The sequence below is a fragment of the Etheostoma cragini genome, chromosome 3 (genome assembly GCF_013103735.1).
Source record: "Etheostoma cragini isolate CJK2018 chromosome 3, CSU_Ecrag_1.0, whole genome shotgun sequence".
NCBI lineage: Eukaryota > Metazoa > Chordata > Actinopteri > Perciformes > Percidae > Etheostoma > Etheostoma cragini.
In genome coordinates this window covers 3,837,667-3,854,872 of record NC_048409.1, presented here as the reverse complement: position 1 = coordinate 3,854,872, position 17,206 = coordinate 3,837,667, and the positions used below count along the sequence as shown (strand labels likewise).

Genomic DNA, 17,206 nt, shown 5'->3' with positions numbered 1-17,206 from the left:
CCCCCCCCCCAGGACAACCCAAGTTGATTGTCTTCACCTAGTGCACCTGCTTAAAGAATGACTCCTGTTGTTTTTTGAACGCAGAAAAAACGCACAGGACCCACAATGCAATGGACCTCAAACCAACCTCCATGAGGAACTTAACGCAGAGTTATGGAAAATATGGCAAAAAGTGTAGCACATTGCCAATTAACTAGGATTACTTCCCAGTAAACACGGTAGTAGCAGATGGACACAAACAGAACGGAACTATATGTCTTTGGCAGCTACTGTCATATAATAATAATAATAATAATAATGATAATAATAATAATAATAATAAACTGGATGGATGGATAATGTTGTACATGGATTAATATCAGAAAGTAGATACAGTTGGATCTCAAGCCCTTTGTTTTTCTTGGTAGCTAATGAGGATTACATTTGCTTCTAATAGTCTGAAATATCCAGTCAACCTCCATAACAGCAAAGCTATTATAGAAAGTAATGAAGGATTCAGTTGAGAGACTGCCAATTCACATCTTCACGTAACCACCCTGTCACTAACGGTCATTAAAGGGGTAGTCCATTCCATTACAGATTGATAATTAGCTTTACAAACCAAATTGCAAAATTCTTTTATCAGTTTTTTTTTTTCCACAACAGAACACAGCCGATCACACGCACAAAACAGTTTATGACTTTCAAAGAAGCAAGCATTTGATTGACAGACAAATAGAAAACAAATAAACGAAGCACGTCGCTATAAAAGGTCACTACCACTGTAGGAAATGTCAAAAAAAAATGATTAAAAAAAAGAAGTAACATCTTCTTCAATGGCATACTCTGTACACGGTTTAGACGATTGGCAAAAAAAAAAGTAAAAGCCACGTGTTGAAAAGTGAGGAAATCAATCAAAAACAAACAGTGGGCGCTGGTGAGGGGGTGAAGGGTGCTGGGGGGGGGTAGTGTCAGCTACGCTAACATCACAAGGTGATCACGGGGTCCCACACACAGCCTCAGTGGAGCACAATACACAGGGGATTGAGGGCCACACATTATTTTCATCATGGCACGGGGGAAAGCCCACATGTGGTTTAAGCTTTTATAACATACAGAAGCAGAGCGGGGATGGATGCACATCTGTTCAGCAGAGCTTTGTTTTCCATGAAGCATTTGTTGCACTATCATGTTGCCTCTTGCAGAGCTGAGAGTAATGCGGCATGTCACACGGATTGCTCCTTGGGGAACGTGAACGGGGCTCGAGGGTCGGTGGCCGGGAAGCTGGTGTTGGAGTATGTGGGCTCGTTGGGCGCTTGCTGCGTGTAGGCGTGCTGGGGCAGGAAAGTAACGGGAGGGTAGGCCGGAGCAGGCTGAGACTCGGGGAAGTGTTCCATGTTGCAGACGCGCTGGTAGCCCATGTATTCGGCTGGGTTCAACAGCTCTTCTGGAAGCCTCCCAGAGTCCTGCGGGGACAGGACAAAAGAAGGGGACAAAAAGAAGACAAAATTGCAGGGTCACAGGGTTTTCTTAGTCGGAGGAAGGTTGGCTGAAGCCAAAATGGAGCATCATCACATCAGGACAATGAATATTTTATACACACAGGTTCACTATGTGGTTTACCTAACAGACATCACAAACACTATGTGGCAACGTCCCATTTGAGTACCTACTGATTACAGTGTATAATACATATTTATGCATATGTTTCTGCACCGCAAAAAGGCTTGGATTAACTAATATCTGTATTCGTGTTGGTTTTTTTACTGCTTTGAGTTCTTAAAATAACATTGTTTTTGTGCCAACATCTGTATCAACTTTTCAAAATTGTGGGAGCAGTCTATTTATTACAGGACCAGATGTGGTGTTACAGAGTCCTGATGTGCATTACTAGCCACTGACTCCATTTCTAAGAAGGAGAAAGGTGCAGATACAGATGGTGGTGCAGACTGGTTCAGGCCAGCTGGAGTTTTGGTAATGTGGCTCTGCAGTGGGGAGAGGGGTTGCATACAGAAGACAGTGCAGGTGTATGGCGCAAAGCTTTTGTCAGTTATCATGCATTAAATCATCTGGATTTGAATCTGGAAGTTACTGATGTAGAATACTGAACATACGGAACATTAATCAGTTGCCTGTTTTTGTTTAACTGAAGTAATTTAACCCTTGTGTTGTCTTTCCGTCAAAATCTCCACTTTTATTGACACTTTTTATCGACGTTTTTAACTTTTTCTTATGTTTTTGTCCCTTTATTCAACACTTTTGATGCTTTTTCAATGCTTGTCAATTTCTTGACATTTTCAACACTCCGTAACACTAACTAATTAACTTTAGTTTTACAGTTATTTTTGGAATTTCTGGTCAATAAACCTCAATTTTAGTGCATTATACCTGATGTTTGAGTTAGGAAAGCCGAAATTAGGAATTATATAGACTAAAATGAAAGGAATGGATGTTGGATAATCACAGACTGGAATATGTCAACTTTTACTCAATACTATTTCAAAACCACTTCAATTTTTTCTCTAAATGCAAAAGAATTTAATATAACACCCCCAAATTTATGAAAGTAGAGATTTGTACTTGCCAAAGAGCGTTGTGGGGAATCAACCATGTTATTTTGGGTAGTAAAAAGAACATTCATATAGGATAATGGGTCATTTTGACCTGAGGACAACATGAGGATTAAATGATTGGATTTAGTTTGGTTAAGCTGTCCTTAAATGATGCCAGCTTTTAATACTTTACTTTTCTAAAATGGCACTCCAGCGATTTTGCAATTACTGAACTCACAGATCCAAATCAATGCAGCAGAGGTATTGACTTTACGTCCCTAACATGGATCTAGATCCACTGGATCCTACAATTCCCATAATGCACCGCAATGACATCTTTTTATTTGACACTCTCTGACTGGCAAATGCCCAGATCTGTAAAACTCCACATTGGTAACATAGGCTTTCTTAAAATTGTAAAACTCAAACCCATTTCAAAAGACTCTGAGGATTTAATCTAGGTCATTTCTTATAAGGCTTACCCCAGAGCAATAAACTAAAATGAAAAGGTGTAGTGCCAAATATCATGAGTAAACTGAAATGAAACCTTTAAGAAAAAAAAAGAAGTTAAACTGAAACAATCTAGCCAGGTTAAAAAACTATTAAAATGAATCATTTCAGTTATTATGTCTTTTAGCTCTAATAAATCTTTACTTAAAAAAGAAGGAAGCGTGAATTTCTGTCAACTCTCGTGACGTTAAACCACAGAAAGTGAAGGGACCTGACACGAGAAGGCGCTGTGCTGTAACTGCTTTACATCAGACACTAAGGGCTATATTTTAACCATTCAAGCGCACAACGTGAAGTGCATAGCGCAGGTGCGTTTAAGGCGTGGCCAAATCCACTTTTGCTATTTTGACGGCAGAAAAAAGGGTCCGTACATCTGGGGCACGGATCAAAAAGGTTTTACTTAATGTCTTAATTAATTCATAGGTGGGTTTTGGGCGTAACATGCAATGAACCAATCAGAGTGTCGTCTCCCATTCCCTTTAACAGCCATACGCCTTTGCACCTTGGCGCATAGCTATTGCGAATGATAGCCGATCTGCACCATAATGTTTTTATTTTTAATCTTTTGCATGCTTGCATGCCAGAACCTTCGTTCCTTCGGATGGTTTAGATATCGTGGCTAATAATAAAAATCCTTTTGGAGAAAAATCTCTGGGATTTTTACTTCCAGAACCACACTTTTTCTTCGAATTCAAAAGCAATGCTTCTAGTGTTTCGTGAAGGTTTATAATGGCTGTGAGACGTTTCATGGAGCTGTGTACACTGTGTCCTCACGATGTCAGGCGGCATGCCGATGGCCTTGTATAAACGTGAAATCTAGTCACCCAGCTGTGACTTGGAGTTCTGTGTTAGAGTCAACAACTCTGTAGAAAAGTACCAAGGTTGTGTTTATTTTGCATCAGTCAGTGCTAGCAGTGCAAGGTTTTTTAATCAAGGTACTGGCACTACATGAGGAATTCTAAAACCGGTTTGTGCTTTGTTAGTGCATATCACACTCACATTGCTACGTTATTTGAATCCACTGAAAGAAAAGGCAAGCATGCATCCCACTTGCAGGTGACATGTACTAGTTAGATTTGGCTTAATGCATGAATAATTACTGAGAATCCCTTAACTGAATTAAAAAGTATGCACCAACATTCACTTTGGGTTGGGTGAAAAGTCAAGTAAGTTGCATTTTGCTGTTCATTGTGTATTGACACTGCTATCCAGAATGCTCCCTGCTCCTTCCAGGAGAAATTATATTACCCTGTAGCATAACCCAAACAAAACGCAGGGCAGAAACAAAAGGGCCTTTGTGGCAGTTTAAGGTCGCTGATCTTGATCTGCACAAACATGAACATAGCGCCTTCAGCCCTAAACTGTTTCATGTGCTGATTTCAGTGCTTGGTTGGTTAGAAAAATGAAGACTATAACTTTTTAACAACATTAGGGCATTAGGGTTATTTCAAGATATTTAGTCTCCCAGAGAATGTTTAGGACCAAACCTGACCATAATTAAATCTCCCATATTCCCTACATAAAAAATCACTGCAAGAAAATAAACCTGCTGCATTCTGTGTTTCTTTCTTATGGGCATTTGTGCACATTTGAGATAATAATGTTAATAATAATGATAAATAACATTTTAATTGTTGGCTCTCTGTAAATTATAGAATGTTGTCTAGACCTACTCGATCGGCAGAGTGTCCCTAGATGTATATAAAATTTAAATCAGTTGAATTGTCCATTGTTTGTGTGTCCCCTGGTTGCCCGAGGGCCCTAAACATCTCCAAGTTCAGCATTTCTTTTAAAGGAATTACTTGAATATGTTGAATGTTTTCAAATGAAAAGCATAATGATTGAAACATGATTATGAAATAACAGCAGGCATGCAAAAAGAAATCATGGATGACAGTGGAAATGGAACTTACGAAAACTCCTCAAGCATCTCTACATCTACGAAAACGATGATCCCAACTCTGCAAGGGTTTCGGAGGGGCAACAAAACCAAAAGCAGACTTAAATCTGTCTACATTTTCTTGCATTTGCTAAACAAAATATAAAAACGTGAACATTTACTTCAAACAACAAAGTTGCCATGGTACAAATATATATAATTGTTGGTTAAAACATGCAGAAGAAAACAATGATTTGTATTAAAAAGGGCATCAACACAACACAGTTCATCTTGTAAAAGCCTTTGTATTGTAACTATTTTGTCTCCACTAAAAATGTATCTTCTTTCAAACAATGTGCCCTTAATTGTTTGTGTGTGTTGTAACAGGGCTGATAAACTGCATGTACTTTGAGAGATACAAAGAATAAAACATTACCCAAAGAAAAGGCTCTAATTTAAAATGGCATTGTGGGATGGTTAGATAAGCACGGTGAATCTCAGGAAGACAAAGGGTGAGTGGTGATGGTGTGTGAAGGTAAATTGGTGTTTTCACACCAGCAGACATGCAAGTAAACCTGTCTTGACACACATGCTGCAGACACAAGCGACTGGAAAGCTTATTTGCTTTAGGTCGGTATCAAGGACCACTCAAGCAGCTTGAAGAAAACTTTCTACTTTGTCAGGTTATTAATATCTTTGCTTGCTGAGAAGACCTTGGCAAATTCAAGCAAAATTAAAACCAACAGTCTGAGGAGAAGTTTTTTTTTTGTTTCCTACTTATAGGTTGGCCTCGGAACATTTCAACATATTCAGACCTGAAACTTAAGAGAACTGCTTCAGATAAAAGTCTGATTTCACATTTGAATCACCCAGAAAACGAACATATAGGTCGACTGTAGGCAGCTGATTACAACCTATTATAATGACTCTTAATAGGGGTTGACCTCTAGTGGCTGTGGTAATTATCACAAGAGCAAACAAGGAAACGAGGTGAAAGAGTATAAAAATGGCTAATCTACGTGAGCAAGTTGGTGGGGGGGTGGATGGGTCAAACAAGTACAGGACTCTCATCCAGGCGACCAATCAGGGTGTCCTATGTGAAACGTGTTACGGCCATGTTATGGCCATGTGTTCCAGTCACATGCTGTGGTCATATTTCCCAAAATATTAAAGTGTTTTTTTTAAATGTATCATCCACCAAGCTTACACACTGCTTTTTTGTCTTTATTCCAGAGACATGTTTACTGCACAGAAATGAGTATTGTCATTAGAACATACCCATGCATACAAACTGACTTTCTACAGAAAGTTTGTTTATTATCTGTTCACTTTATGACCATTGAATTGTTACACCAAATCGGATCTAAGTGCGTCTTTTGGGATTAAACAAGGACAAGCACCTGCTATGTATGTATCAAACTTACATGGATCCGATGCAGGGCGCTGCGGGCGTATAGGATTATCAGGTGTTGTTTTTTTGCATCAGAGAAGTGCAGTAGAAAAGGTTGAATACATTCCACGAGGCACCGCAGTGCCGTCTGAGCTGCACACAGTTACATATTTCTATAACTGCTGCAAGCAACAGATCTGCTACACTGACAGCACACCTACACTCAGCTTTACATTTACGTGAGAGCATGTACAAACCATGTAGTTTCAGCGATAACCAAAACTCACTAACAACTGCTGTCAGATTCAAAGACATTTCTGAGTCAATTTTAACCATCTGATTATTCTACCACTGAGGCCATCAGAGTTAGACCTTTTAAAAATCCTAACAATTGAGCCTTTACATTTCTCCAACCATGTCCTTAAATGCCCCCAAATTGCCATCTGTAACTTTTACATTTGCCTTTTTTTGTTTCGTTTTCTTACACATTTTTTAAAATCTGCTTTCACTCATGTTTTTCACTTAAATTGGATGTCTCTGTGTGCCTGTGTGCTGAGGTTTGAGCTGTAATATTTTGTTAATCAATACCTATTTGTATGACTGCAGACTGTTTGACTTTAGGGTGATGTACAGCAGAAGTCAAGCTGAATTTGTCTTTTTTCTGTTTCTAAGCATTTCCACTGCTTCAACACCAAATCTGGGCATTGGGCCAAGACTTGGATGATTGAGAATAATGGCCTCGAGACATATACTTACTTTAAAAGGTAATTATGGGAAGAAAGACAAAGACTCTTTTAGGTGGCTTTTATTGCGAACCAAGGTCCGCACCAAGGTTCATGTTTTTGCATTTGATCCGGTAAGTTTTGGTTTCCCAATGCAGTTTATGCAAGCGCACCCAAGATCTATACATGACGAAACTGGGTCCGGCCATCATCACATGTGTGAACTGCGTCTCCAGATACTTAGAATTGATTGGTTTGTAGACGGGCTTCCCCATCCTCTCATATCCTCTCTCTGTGGGAGTTTTTTCAACTGACTGCTGCTCTCCCCTACTGCCGCCTCTCTTTTTGTTTTATTGCGATGTTAAGAAGCAAAACAAAGGAACTTTCTTTCTGCGTCATTTAATCAGAGACAAATGGAAACCTACACTGTACATTTACTACCACTTGATTTATTCTCTGCTCTGAGCGCGTTCACCATCACTCTCTCACATACACACAAAGCACTGAGCTATTCCTTAAAGGAGCTTTCCCGGTCTTGTAACACAAGGAGAGCCTGCCAGAGCTTCCTGTATTTGGTCCGGAGGTCCGAACCGTCCAAAAATGCTTTTACACTATAAACGAACCAGACCATGGTTCAGTTTTATCCGGACCAAGACTACCTCTTTTGTTTGGACCAAATTTTGTCCGTTAGATCCGGAACTGTTGTCCGGGAGAGATTTCAAACCTGTAATTTTGGTTTGGATCAAACTGAAAAGTCAGAAGATCCGTTTCAAACGAGGTGGGTGTGAAAGCCCCCTTAGACTTTAGGAAGTAAAGCAGCACCAGGCAGGAGTGTTATGTAAAAGTACACACATCGTATCAACCTAAGTCACAAAATGAGGTAAACGAAGATAGAAGCTCCCCTGAAAAACGCCCATGTAGGTATTTTCTTCACTTTAGGAAACAAACAGGAGCAACATTACGTTTTGTGTCACATGCGTAACCGAAAGTGAAGTAACGTCTGATTCGAACCCCAACATTGGAGTTCAGCAACCCATTACAGAGCTGATTCTAGTTCAGTCTTGTCACCGTCAGGTCAGACTTCTTCTTTACTGAAATAAAAGCTTTGGGATTTTTTTCCAGCTTTGCAAATGTAAAGCAAAAGAGGACAAGAAGAAGGAGATTATTAAAATGCATATATTTAAGATTAAGAGTTCATCTAAATGAAATATGGCTCGCCTTGAAATATTCTTTTTAGAGTAGATAGCTAAACTTTGGAGAAGTATGGCCCAAATAAGTTTTCATATCTGATGTGATAACTCTGCCAAAGCAAATGAATGCTAGAAAAAATACATTCAGGCTGTGATTAACAGTTGGCTGATTTTTTACGCTGATTAACTTTAACCCACTGACCAAAGGTGAAATTTTAGAGTTCTTAAAGAAGAAAATAAGGTTTGTTTGTCACCCTGGGTGTGAACTAATGGTCCATTCATTGGTTTAGCAAACACAGATTTCATTGAATGGTGAAACCTCAGGAGTGGAGCCAGTAAAAGGCGAGGCTAATACCTCAAAACAAACAGGCACTTGTCTCTGTGCTGCTCCAGTCCCATTTTATCCATCACAGAGCTGCGAGTCTCGCATTGACAGACCTTCCGTCACAGCACTGTGGAGGAGGGTCGGGTTAGTCCACACAGCTTTCCAGGATGGGAGAAAAACATGCTTTGGGTTATTGGCATTCCTTTAAACCAATCACAATAGTCTTGGGCAGTGCTAAGCCCCGGATGGAGCCGCTGCAAATACCTCGGGAAGGAAATTGTTTTGGGGGAACGTGTATGTTCAAAAGTTGTTTATGTCGTGTAACAGAAAACTCAGATTGGACAGATATTCTAGCTAGCTGTGTGGATTTACCCTGCAGAGACCTGAGGAGCAGGTAACCATAGTCCTCAGAAATCCACTGGAAGTTAGAACAAAAAGAGGAATCTGTGGGAAATCCGGCGGAAATTACAGCGGACCAATCCCGGAATTGGAACGTCGTGGATATAGAGTACAGAGCTGCTGACTAGTCACCTCGTTGAAGCTGACATAAGTTTTAAATCTATTTGGGGGGACCTCTGGCTCACCTAGTTAGAGCGTGCGCCCCACATAGGCTGAGGCCTCTACAGCGGCCTGGTTCAAATCTAACCTGCGGCCCTAGCTGCGTGTCTATCCACTGTCACTTTAAAAAAAAAAAAAAATCTGCAAAAAATAATAAGAAAATTCAATCTATTTGTCTCAGAACTGTCCAATCTGTTGGTTGAACATGTTTTCAGATCAGATATCACTTGATATCACAGATGTCACTTTTTTTTTTTACCTGTTCCAGATAAGTTAGTGCCTTGGGTTCTAGTTGAATACATCAATATTACTATTTTATCAGTAGAAATGTTTAATACTCTTAAAGCGGTTTAAAAAGTGCCAATAAAAGTAGATAATATCTCTTGCTCTAATTCACTTCTACCTGTTTTAATGATGGCCTGAAATCATAATGCTCCTTTGAAACGAAGATCTTCTTCGCTCCACTAAAGATAATATCTTTACCCTTGTTTCAAGAAAACTGAAGATATTGTTATGAATGTTTTTTTAATCCCCCAAAGCCAGAATAGATTATGTTTAACTATGGATATTTTTGGCTGACTGTGAGGGGCCTCCTCCCACATGCAGCTCCTAAGGACTTAATATCAAAGATAAGTCTGGGATGTTAATAGGACGGTATGCACATGGTTTTGCAATAAAGCTACTTATGCGAGAATATTTAAATCTGCTAATTTGCATGGCTGAGTTTAGGTTCTGCTCTATTCATTAGTCAGAATTCTGAATAGATTAACTAACTCCTACGGAAGGCTACATAAGCTATAGATATGAGTGCGGGCTCTCACACTGAACTCACATTTGATGTCAGTTCCATGTTGATGCCCAAATTGTTTTATTATTTTAAGGAAATAATTGTTGAATGTAAGCAAAGTGACTTTAATGTACCTCCCCGATCTCCACTGTTCATTCACAGTCTACATTACTGTTAACATCACAGGAGTAAGGAGTTGGGTTGGGAACCAGAGGGACGCTGGTTCAAGTCCCCACATGGACCAAAGTATGGTGGTGGACTGGTAGCTGGAGAGGTTGCCACTGCCAAGGTGCTCTTTAGCAAGGCACCTGCCCCCGACTGCTTGGCCTTTCCATGGGAAACCCCCCCCCCACTCACTGCGACATCTCTCCATTTAGTGTATGTATAGGTACTGAGCATATGTATGTGTATGTATGTGTGTTCACAACAGAGTGAAAGTATTGTAATTTAATTAATAAAGTATACATTATTACAATTATTATTTTGCAGTTACTGTGCCACTGTCCACCACACATATGTAATTTTTTTTTTTTATATAAGTTATATTTTATCTCTGTATTGTAGAGTCTATTTAAATAATTAAAAAAAATATATGTGCAGTATATATATATATATACAGTACAGTACAGTATATGTATATATATACATTTTTATGAAAAATTATTATATGTATGAACTTTTAGCATTGGTTAACGTTAAGGAAAGATCATGGTCATGGTTAAATATTGGAAAATTCAGCTGTGATGCGGGACACTTGGGACGTGTGTTTCTTTGTTAACACTAAAAACACCAAAATCACACCAAACGCACCAAAATCTTTCCCAAAACTGAAGGCCATGTGCACCTTACCACACGTTAGACTACATGGCCTATACGTGTGAAAACTAATTAGTACCTCATGCATAGACGTAATATTTTAGCAGACAGGGTTGTGGGGAAAGTGTGTTGTTGTCACGCCCCGATCCCTTCTGTGCCGAGCCCGGCGTGTGCTCGCATGGAGTGGGGAAGTAAAACTGTAGGTACTAAAAATAAAATGTGTTTCATGTGAGTTGGCTGACTAAAACACATTTTCTGTGCTGTTCTTCTGACTTGTTGTCGTGTTTACGAGCTGAATGAGTGACAGAGAGGTCGCTTGGCAACAACAGATGTATTTATTATTCATCGTGCATGTCAAAGAGTGTCTAATTGATCTGACTTATAAGGGTACATTGAAGAATTGTTCATCATGGCGGGCACAATGGGTAAACCAATCACTACAAGGCAAATAATTAAACCAAGTAGGATGCAAGCGGTCGCCTGGCAACCAGGCTCTTTGTGCAGAAAAAGCTGGACTTTGGATAATTTTCTCTTTGGTTACTGTTAGTTTAAAGCATCCCAGAGTTGCTGGTTTACTAAACACGTCCCATGATTTCTTAGCTGCTACGAATTCTCCAGTTTCCATCTTGGCAGTAGTGGAATGTAACTATTTTCTCCAGAACTTTCCTTAAGTCCAAATGTTTAGCTACTTTTCTTATCTTTTCATGCCAGTTTCTACTTCTACTCCACTAGTTTTCAGAGAGAAAGATTCTCCTTTTTACTCCACTACATTCATACAACAGCTTTAGTTCCTAGTTACTTTAAAAATGTTGATTTTTGCATGCAAAACACATGCACTTTCTAAAATACACTGTTCTATTATTAATTAAGGGGAGTCACCCCAGGTGAATAGGAAAAAAGAACACTAATAGATTTGATCATGAAATTTCACCAGTTGATTACTTACATTAATACAAAAAAGTTTTGTGTTACACATTTTCTAAAATTGTACATTTAAATATGCAAATGACGCATTATATAATGCTATCTTTTGGTTAATTTAGGAGAAATTTGCTGATGCAAATAGACAAAGTGTACCTATATGTTTACTTACTTTTTTTCCCTAAAAGTCTAAAAGAAGATGCAAGCAAAATTGCCCAAAAATTTGAAAAAACAATGGTTCTACCTTGGATGTCTAGATAACAATATAAGTCCAGCTGAGATAATTAAACCATTAAACACAACTTTTAGGATCGTTTACACTTTCTGAACTGGGAGGATTTTTCTGCATGGATTACTTTTACTTTAAATGCTTTAAATACATTTCCCTGATGATACTTACTCTTACATAGGTTACTCTTTCAATGCAGAACTGTTGCTTATTACAGAGTATTTTTACTGTATGGTATTAGCACTTAAAGGATCTGAATACATCTTCCGCTGCTGTATACCGACGAGTGAATACAGCTTTAAATTATTGTTGCCTGGCGATGTCGAATCGCCTCAATAACGATTCCAAACGAGCAGTTCAAGATGACAAATAGTAGTAATGTATTATTTTGTCTGTTCTGTACCACACTCACAGTTTCACAAACATACAAACAACTCGTTCCAGTTATGAATTAGATTGTTATAAGGCTTTATGTGCAATAATGTATTTTACATCTACATTTACTCCCTGGAAGGAAATGGTTTCTAAATGAGAAGAGAATTGCTGCAACTGCATTTCAATATCACGCACTTTGCGGTGCGCCTCAGCACGTCTCAGAAATTGCTTCCAAAAAGCTTTGTGAATTGCCTGGAGAATTACCTGCCTTGGGAAATGCCATGGAAACCAGTCCAAGCAAGCTAGCAACATGGTGAATTGTGCACTATTATATCCCATTTTGCTGTATGTAAGTAATGAAGATTTCATCTGTTGCAGGGGTCTGGATCGGTGTGTGATGGAAGGACTTATCTCCAGATGAGACAGGAGCAGCAGCTTGTAGATGAGAGGGTGCTTCGCCCAACTACCAATCAGGTTTTTCAAGTGTGGCGTAATCACTTGAGAAACACGTTTTGTTTGTGACTTTACATGAGCTACCTTCAATATTTTACAATATTGACGTTGTCATTATTGTTGAGAATCAGCATAATGTTATTGTAAATGCAATTAAATGGAAAGCACACTCATCTCAGTTCATGCAAAAGACTCATGTGGCTAAATTGCCCATATTATTGACATTAGTAGGGATTTTAAATGTTGGCATGGCAGAAACTATCTCTTCAGATTTCACTACATTTAGTATATATGCATAATAAGACTAAAAGATGAGAAGAGGATGAAGTGTTCCCAAAGAATAGTATTAAAAAAAATTTTTGTTTACCAGTAAGTCATTTTGTACATGACATGTTGTGAAAATAACAAAGGTCTTACTGTATATGGCTGATGTTATGAGCGCTCGCAGTAGGCTAGATTTAGGGTTTATTGCGTCTCTGTTGCGTACGCCTCTGCCACGAGTGCTATATTCCATAGCAATAACAGCCTGAAAATAGCTTTGCCTCAATCAAACTCTCTGCAGAGCTGCGAGGGGGAAATCAAAAGACGGCCAAGACTCAAGGGGAAGGTAGACAGGGGAACCACGTTGGGCAAATAAAGGGGGGGGTCAGTGCATGTGAGAGTGGGATGAACGAAAGGGAAGGAGTGCATCAGTCCGTGTACCTTGAGGCCAAAGTCTGAGGGGAAAGGCCTATAATGGCATGCGCTAGTGTGAGCTAGGCTGGATGGTTGCATACTCGACAAGATCCCCAGGGCCAGTGTGAGCAGAGCTTCGTGGGCTGGGAGAAGAGGCCAAGGCTGCAGTATCCAGCTCCGCATACTGGACATCACAGTCCCTGTGGCCAGAGTTCTGGAGACAAGAGAGGTGAAAGGTGTATGAGGAGCGAGGCAGCCAAAAATATGAGAGAGTAAGAGAGAGAGAGAGAGAGAGAGAGAGAGAGAGAGAGAGAGAGAGAGAGAGAGAGAGAGAGAGAGAGAGAGAGAGAGAGAGAGAGAGAGAGAATTAGAGATTGACAGACGGACTATGGGTGTTTTCACACCTCCCTCTTTTAGTTCAGTTGAATCACACGAGTTGGATTCCCACCTTGGTGCCGTTTGTTTGGGCAGGTGTGAATGAGGCAATCGCACCAAAAGTGGACCAAACAAGCATACCAAGACCTGCTTGATGAGGTTGTCCCGGTAGCCTTTCTCTGCCCTTCTAAGTACTTCCGCTGAATTTTCATTTACCTTCAGTACAAGGTCTGGGTTTGCGGCATATTGGCAAGTATTCTCCGGTCAAATCTGTACCGGTCCAACAAGCTAACAGAGGGAGTGGTTGAGAACAATGGATTTAATGTTATGCGCTAATGGCGGCGGACAAGCGAAGCTATTTGGTCCGCTTTGCCAACGCTGCTGAATATCCAGAAGTTAAACCCCGAGCAAGAATCTTCGCTGAGTGGTTGTTGGTGGCCATGATGTTGTGGCCCCCCTCCCACGGGGCTCAGGGAGAGTTTGATTGGTCCTTACTTTCTTGCTCCCGCCCCCTAGACACATCCAACCAATAAGAGGAGTGGACAATCTTGCATGGCTTGTCTTGGCGGATTTTGGTACACTTGGAGATTTCTGTGTTTGAAACAAAACCAAACCAAAGGGGAAATCGCTCCAAGTATACAAACTCATCAACTGATTTGGATCAGAGCAATAGAACTATAAGTGTGAAAACACCCTGAGATACAGAGATACAGAGAGAGAGAGAGAGAGAGAGAGAGAGAGAGAGAGAGAGAGTGAGAGAATGAAGATCCGATGGTCACGGTGACATTTTGAGTTTGTGAGCAGCGGTGTTAAGAGTGGAAGGCTAATGGGAAGGCACGGAACATGTAAGTACAATGTCAGATTAAACTGAATGTGACAAGACAAAAAGATGGAGATGTCACACTGAAAATCATAACAGTCAGACAGAAATTAATACATGACGATAAATAAAAGGTTAGAGATGAGGAAGGACTCTGACTTTGTTTACATGCCCATGATGACATTGTTCTATTATTGAGATTAAGTATGGGTTAGAATGTGCTTATTTCAGATTTATTTTCTGATGCTCTTGCTCACGTGTGCATTATTTAGGAATGATGCATTGCTCCAAGGTGATTAAAGTGATTGGTTTAAACAAAAACAATCGCTGCAACTGAACAGACATTGGGCATGTGTTCCAACTCTAATGCTTGTAGTATGGCCAGGGCATGTCCAACCAATCCTTTGGAAAAAAACTAGAATGATTTAGACTGTAATTTATGTGTCCTTATCACTGCATGAATGGACTGATTCTGGCTTTATCTGTGGTTACTGGGCTTCAAACGGAGGTATTTACACAACCCGTGAGCACATTCATGGAGATGCTGGAACGCTCGCTTTAAAAATGGAACTCCAGCGAGCATGTAAACACAGACAAAGACCTTCATTCAACCAGTGATTGACTCGGGGAGCCATTGGCCAAGTGAATGATGGGTAAATGACCTTAATGTGGTAATCAATAAATAACAATGACAGCTTTCAGCACTGTTTATCTAATTACAAAAATACTTCTCAGATTGTTGTCTTCTGAGCTAGAAAGACGCAAAGGCACTGGGTCAGCACTAATCTGGAAGATGGTGAATTTAAAAACGCACTGACAAAACATTATAAGCATATTAAAAAAAATTGTAATTTATTAGTAAGAAAACAGGAAATGTTGACGTGGGCTTGGAAGACAACATGAAATAGAAAGCTAACTATGGAATGCCATTTTTTCTAAATTAAATAAATACACTGACAAACAAATAAACATAGCATGCATCCTAATACAAGAAAAATAAATTTAAATCTAGATATATGAAGGAGCTAATAAAGTTCAACACGTAAAGAAATGAAAAAGATTTTTACTTTTTCTCTTTCAGGGGACTTTTATTGTCTCGTCTATAAATTTACATTTACATGTATTTATGTATTTATACAGTGTATGTATTGAATCTAATTTTTTATATTGCAGTATGCATTTTATAGGCATATCTGTGTATTTATTCAATCATTTTTTATTGAATAAAATGGCATTCCATACCTAAAAGGACATTAAAGCAAACACAGTTTTGATTTCCTTTGCTCCTGTAAGATACTTTTAAGTTAAGTGGTTATTATGAATATACTGACTAAAGATGGATGTAAAGATGGCGATGGCCATTTTGTGAAAAGCAAAACAGAGTTCTTTCAATAGAGAGGAGGAGTCCGACTGCACTAATGCTTGAATCACCACGACACTGGAATTAGACATGACATGAATGGAAAAACAACACATCTTCCATTCCAACCAGCAACGTTGAAAAGCTCCATGATCTACTTTGCTGTATTAGCTGTCTGAGAAAGTCAGCAATTGGATCAAATGGTAGTGTCTCTCCTTTTAGTCAGTCGGCTTGTTCTTTGTAATGAACTCAACGGAGCAAAACAGAGGGCGTTTATGTGACTGGGTAAATGCAAAGCAGAGGTGTCAGCTGTCCTGTGTCTACCTAAACAACGGCTCAGGATGGTGCAACATACGCTCATTCCCCGCGCCTCAAATACCGACACTCGGACAGGTGCCTTGGGCAATATTCACTGACACAAAAAGTCTCCTGTAGCATCTAACCCAATCGCTGTCATTCAAGTCAATGCTTGATATTCCAGCAGCCGCGCCACGCCGCATCCCAGACGCTTGCATGACGCGCCAGGTCTGTTTTCACACGAGCCGTGGGGGCTTTCAGACAGCAGAGCAGGAAGTGAGACAGTGAGTTCACAAAAATACACCATATGCCTCCCATACAACAGCACGAGAGATTCATCTTGGAACAACGTTATAGACATCATAGATCTTTTTAATAGGGACAATGACAGAAAATAAGACATGGAGTTTAACTGTAGGATTGCTTGGAAAGAAGGTAGATACCTGTTAAATAAACACCTAATTTTTCTGGAAAGTACTTGTAGAGAAAATTTGCTGCAGGATGGTGCGACACTTGGAGTGTCACTGAAACGTCCCATCTGTCTGTTGAGACACCTGTTGTGTTGAGTGTATATATATATATATATATATATTTTAATGTATTTGAAGAGTTGGGAGTGAGAATTAGTTGGACGGAGAGGGGGTGTAAGGGAGGAGATACAATGGGATGACACCTGTTGTGCCCCCCCCCCCCCCCCCCCCCCCCCCCCCCAATGCATAAGTGTATAGCAATCTGAGAATGAATTACACAGAAATGGTTGTGGCTTTTACAGAATCTCACGTTAATAATGGAAATCTACAGTGCATCTCTCAACCAACCGGATGTTTCCCCACACCACTCACGCCCTGCACTCAAGCTGGATATTTAAATATATGTGGAATATTTGTCATGACCAGAGTGCAATCAGGGGGAAAATTACAGCCACATCGCAGTCAAAATTGGCAGATAGTGTTTTGCCCCGAGAGAATCATCATTAGTAACACTCGGCCCTCG

General features: G+C 39.8%; 1 protein-coding gene across 6 annotated transcripts in view; it reads right to left on the bottom strand.

The window, feature by feature from the left end:
- The window catches only part of nectin1b (nectin cell adhesion molecule 1b), a 190,257-nt gene that overhangs the window by 3,627 nt on the left and 169,424 nt on the right, over positions 1-17,206 (bottom strand). For 2 of the 6 annotated variants that reach the window (XM_034866635.1, XM_034866638.1), the window contains 2 exons: positions 13,389-13,575; positions 1,200-1,445 (listed from right to left, as the gene is read on the bottom strand). In XM_034866635.1, the coding sequence (XP_034722526.1) occupies positions 13,432-13,575 (144 nt within the window). In that variant the 3' untranslated portion in view covers positions 1,200-1,445; positions 13,389-13,431. Of the gene's footprint in view, positions 1,446-13,388; positions 13,576-17,206 lie in introns of all 6 variants that reach the window. The other 4 variants (XM_034866633.1, XM_034866634.1, XM_034866636.1 and 1 more) reach the window with 3 other exon arrangements.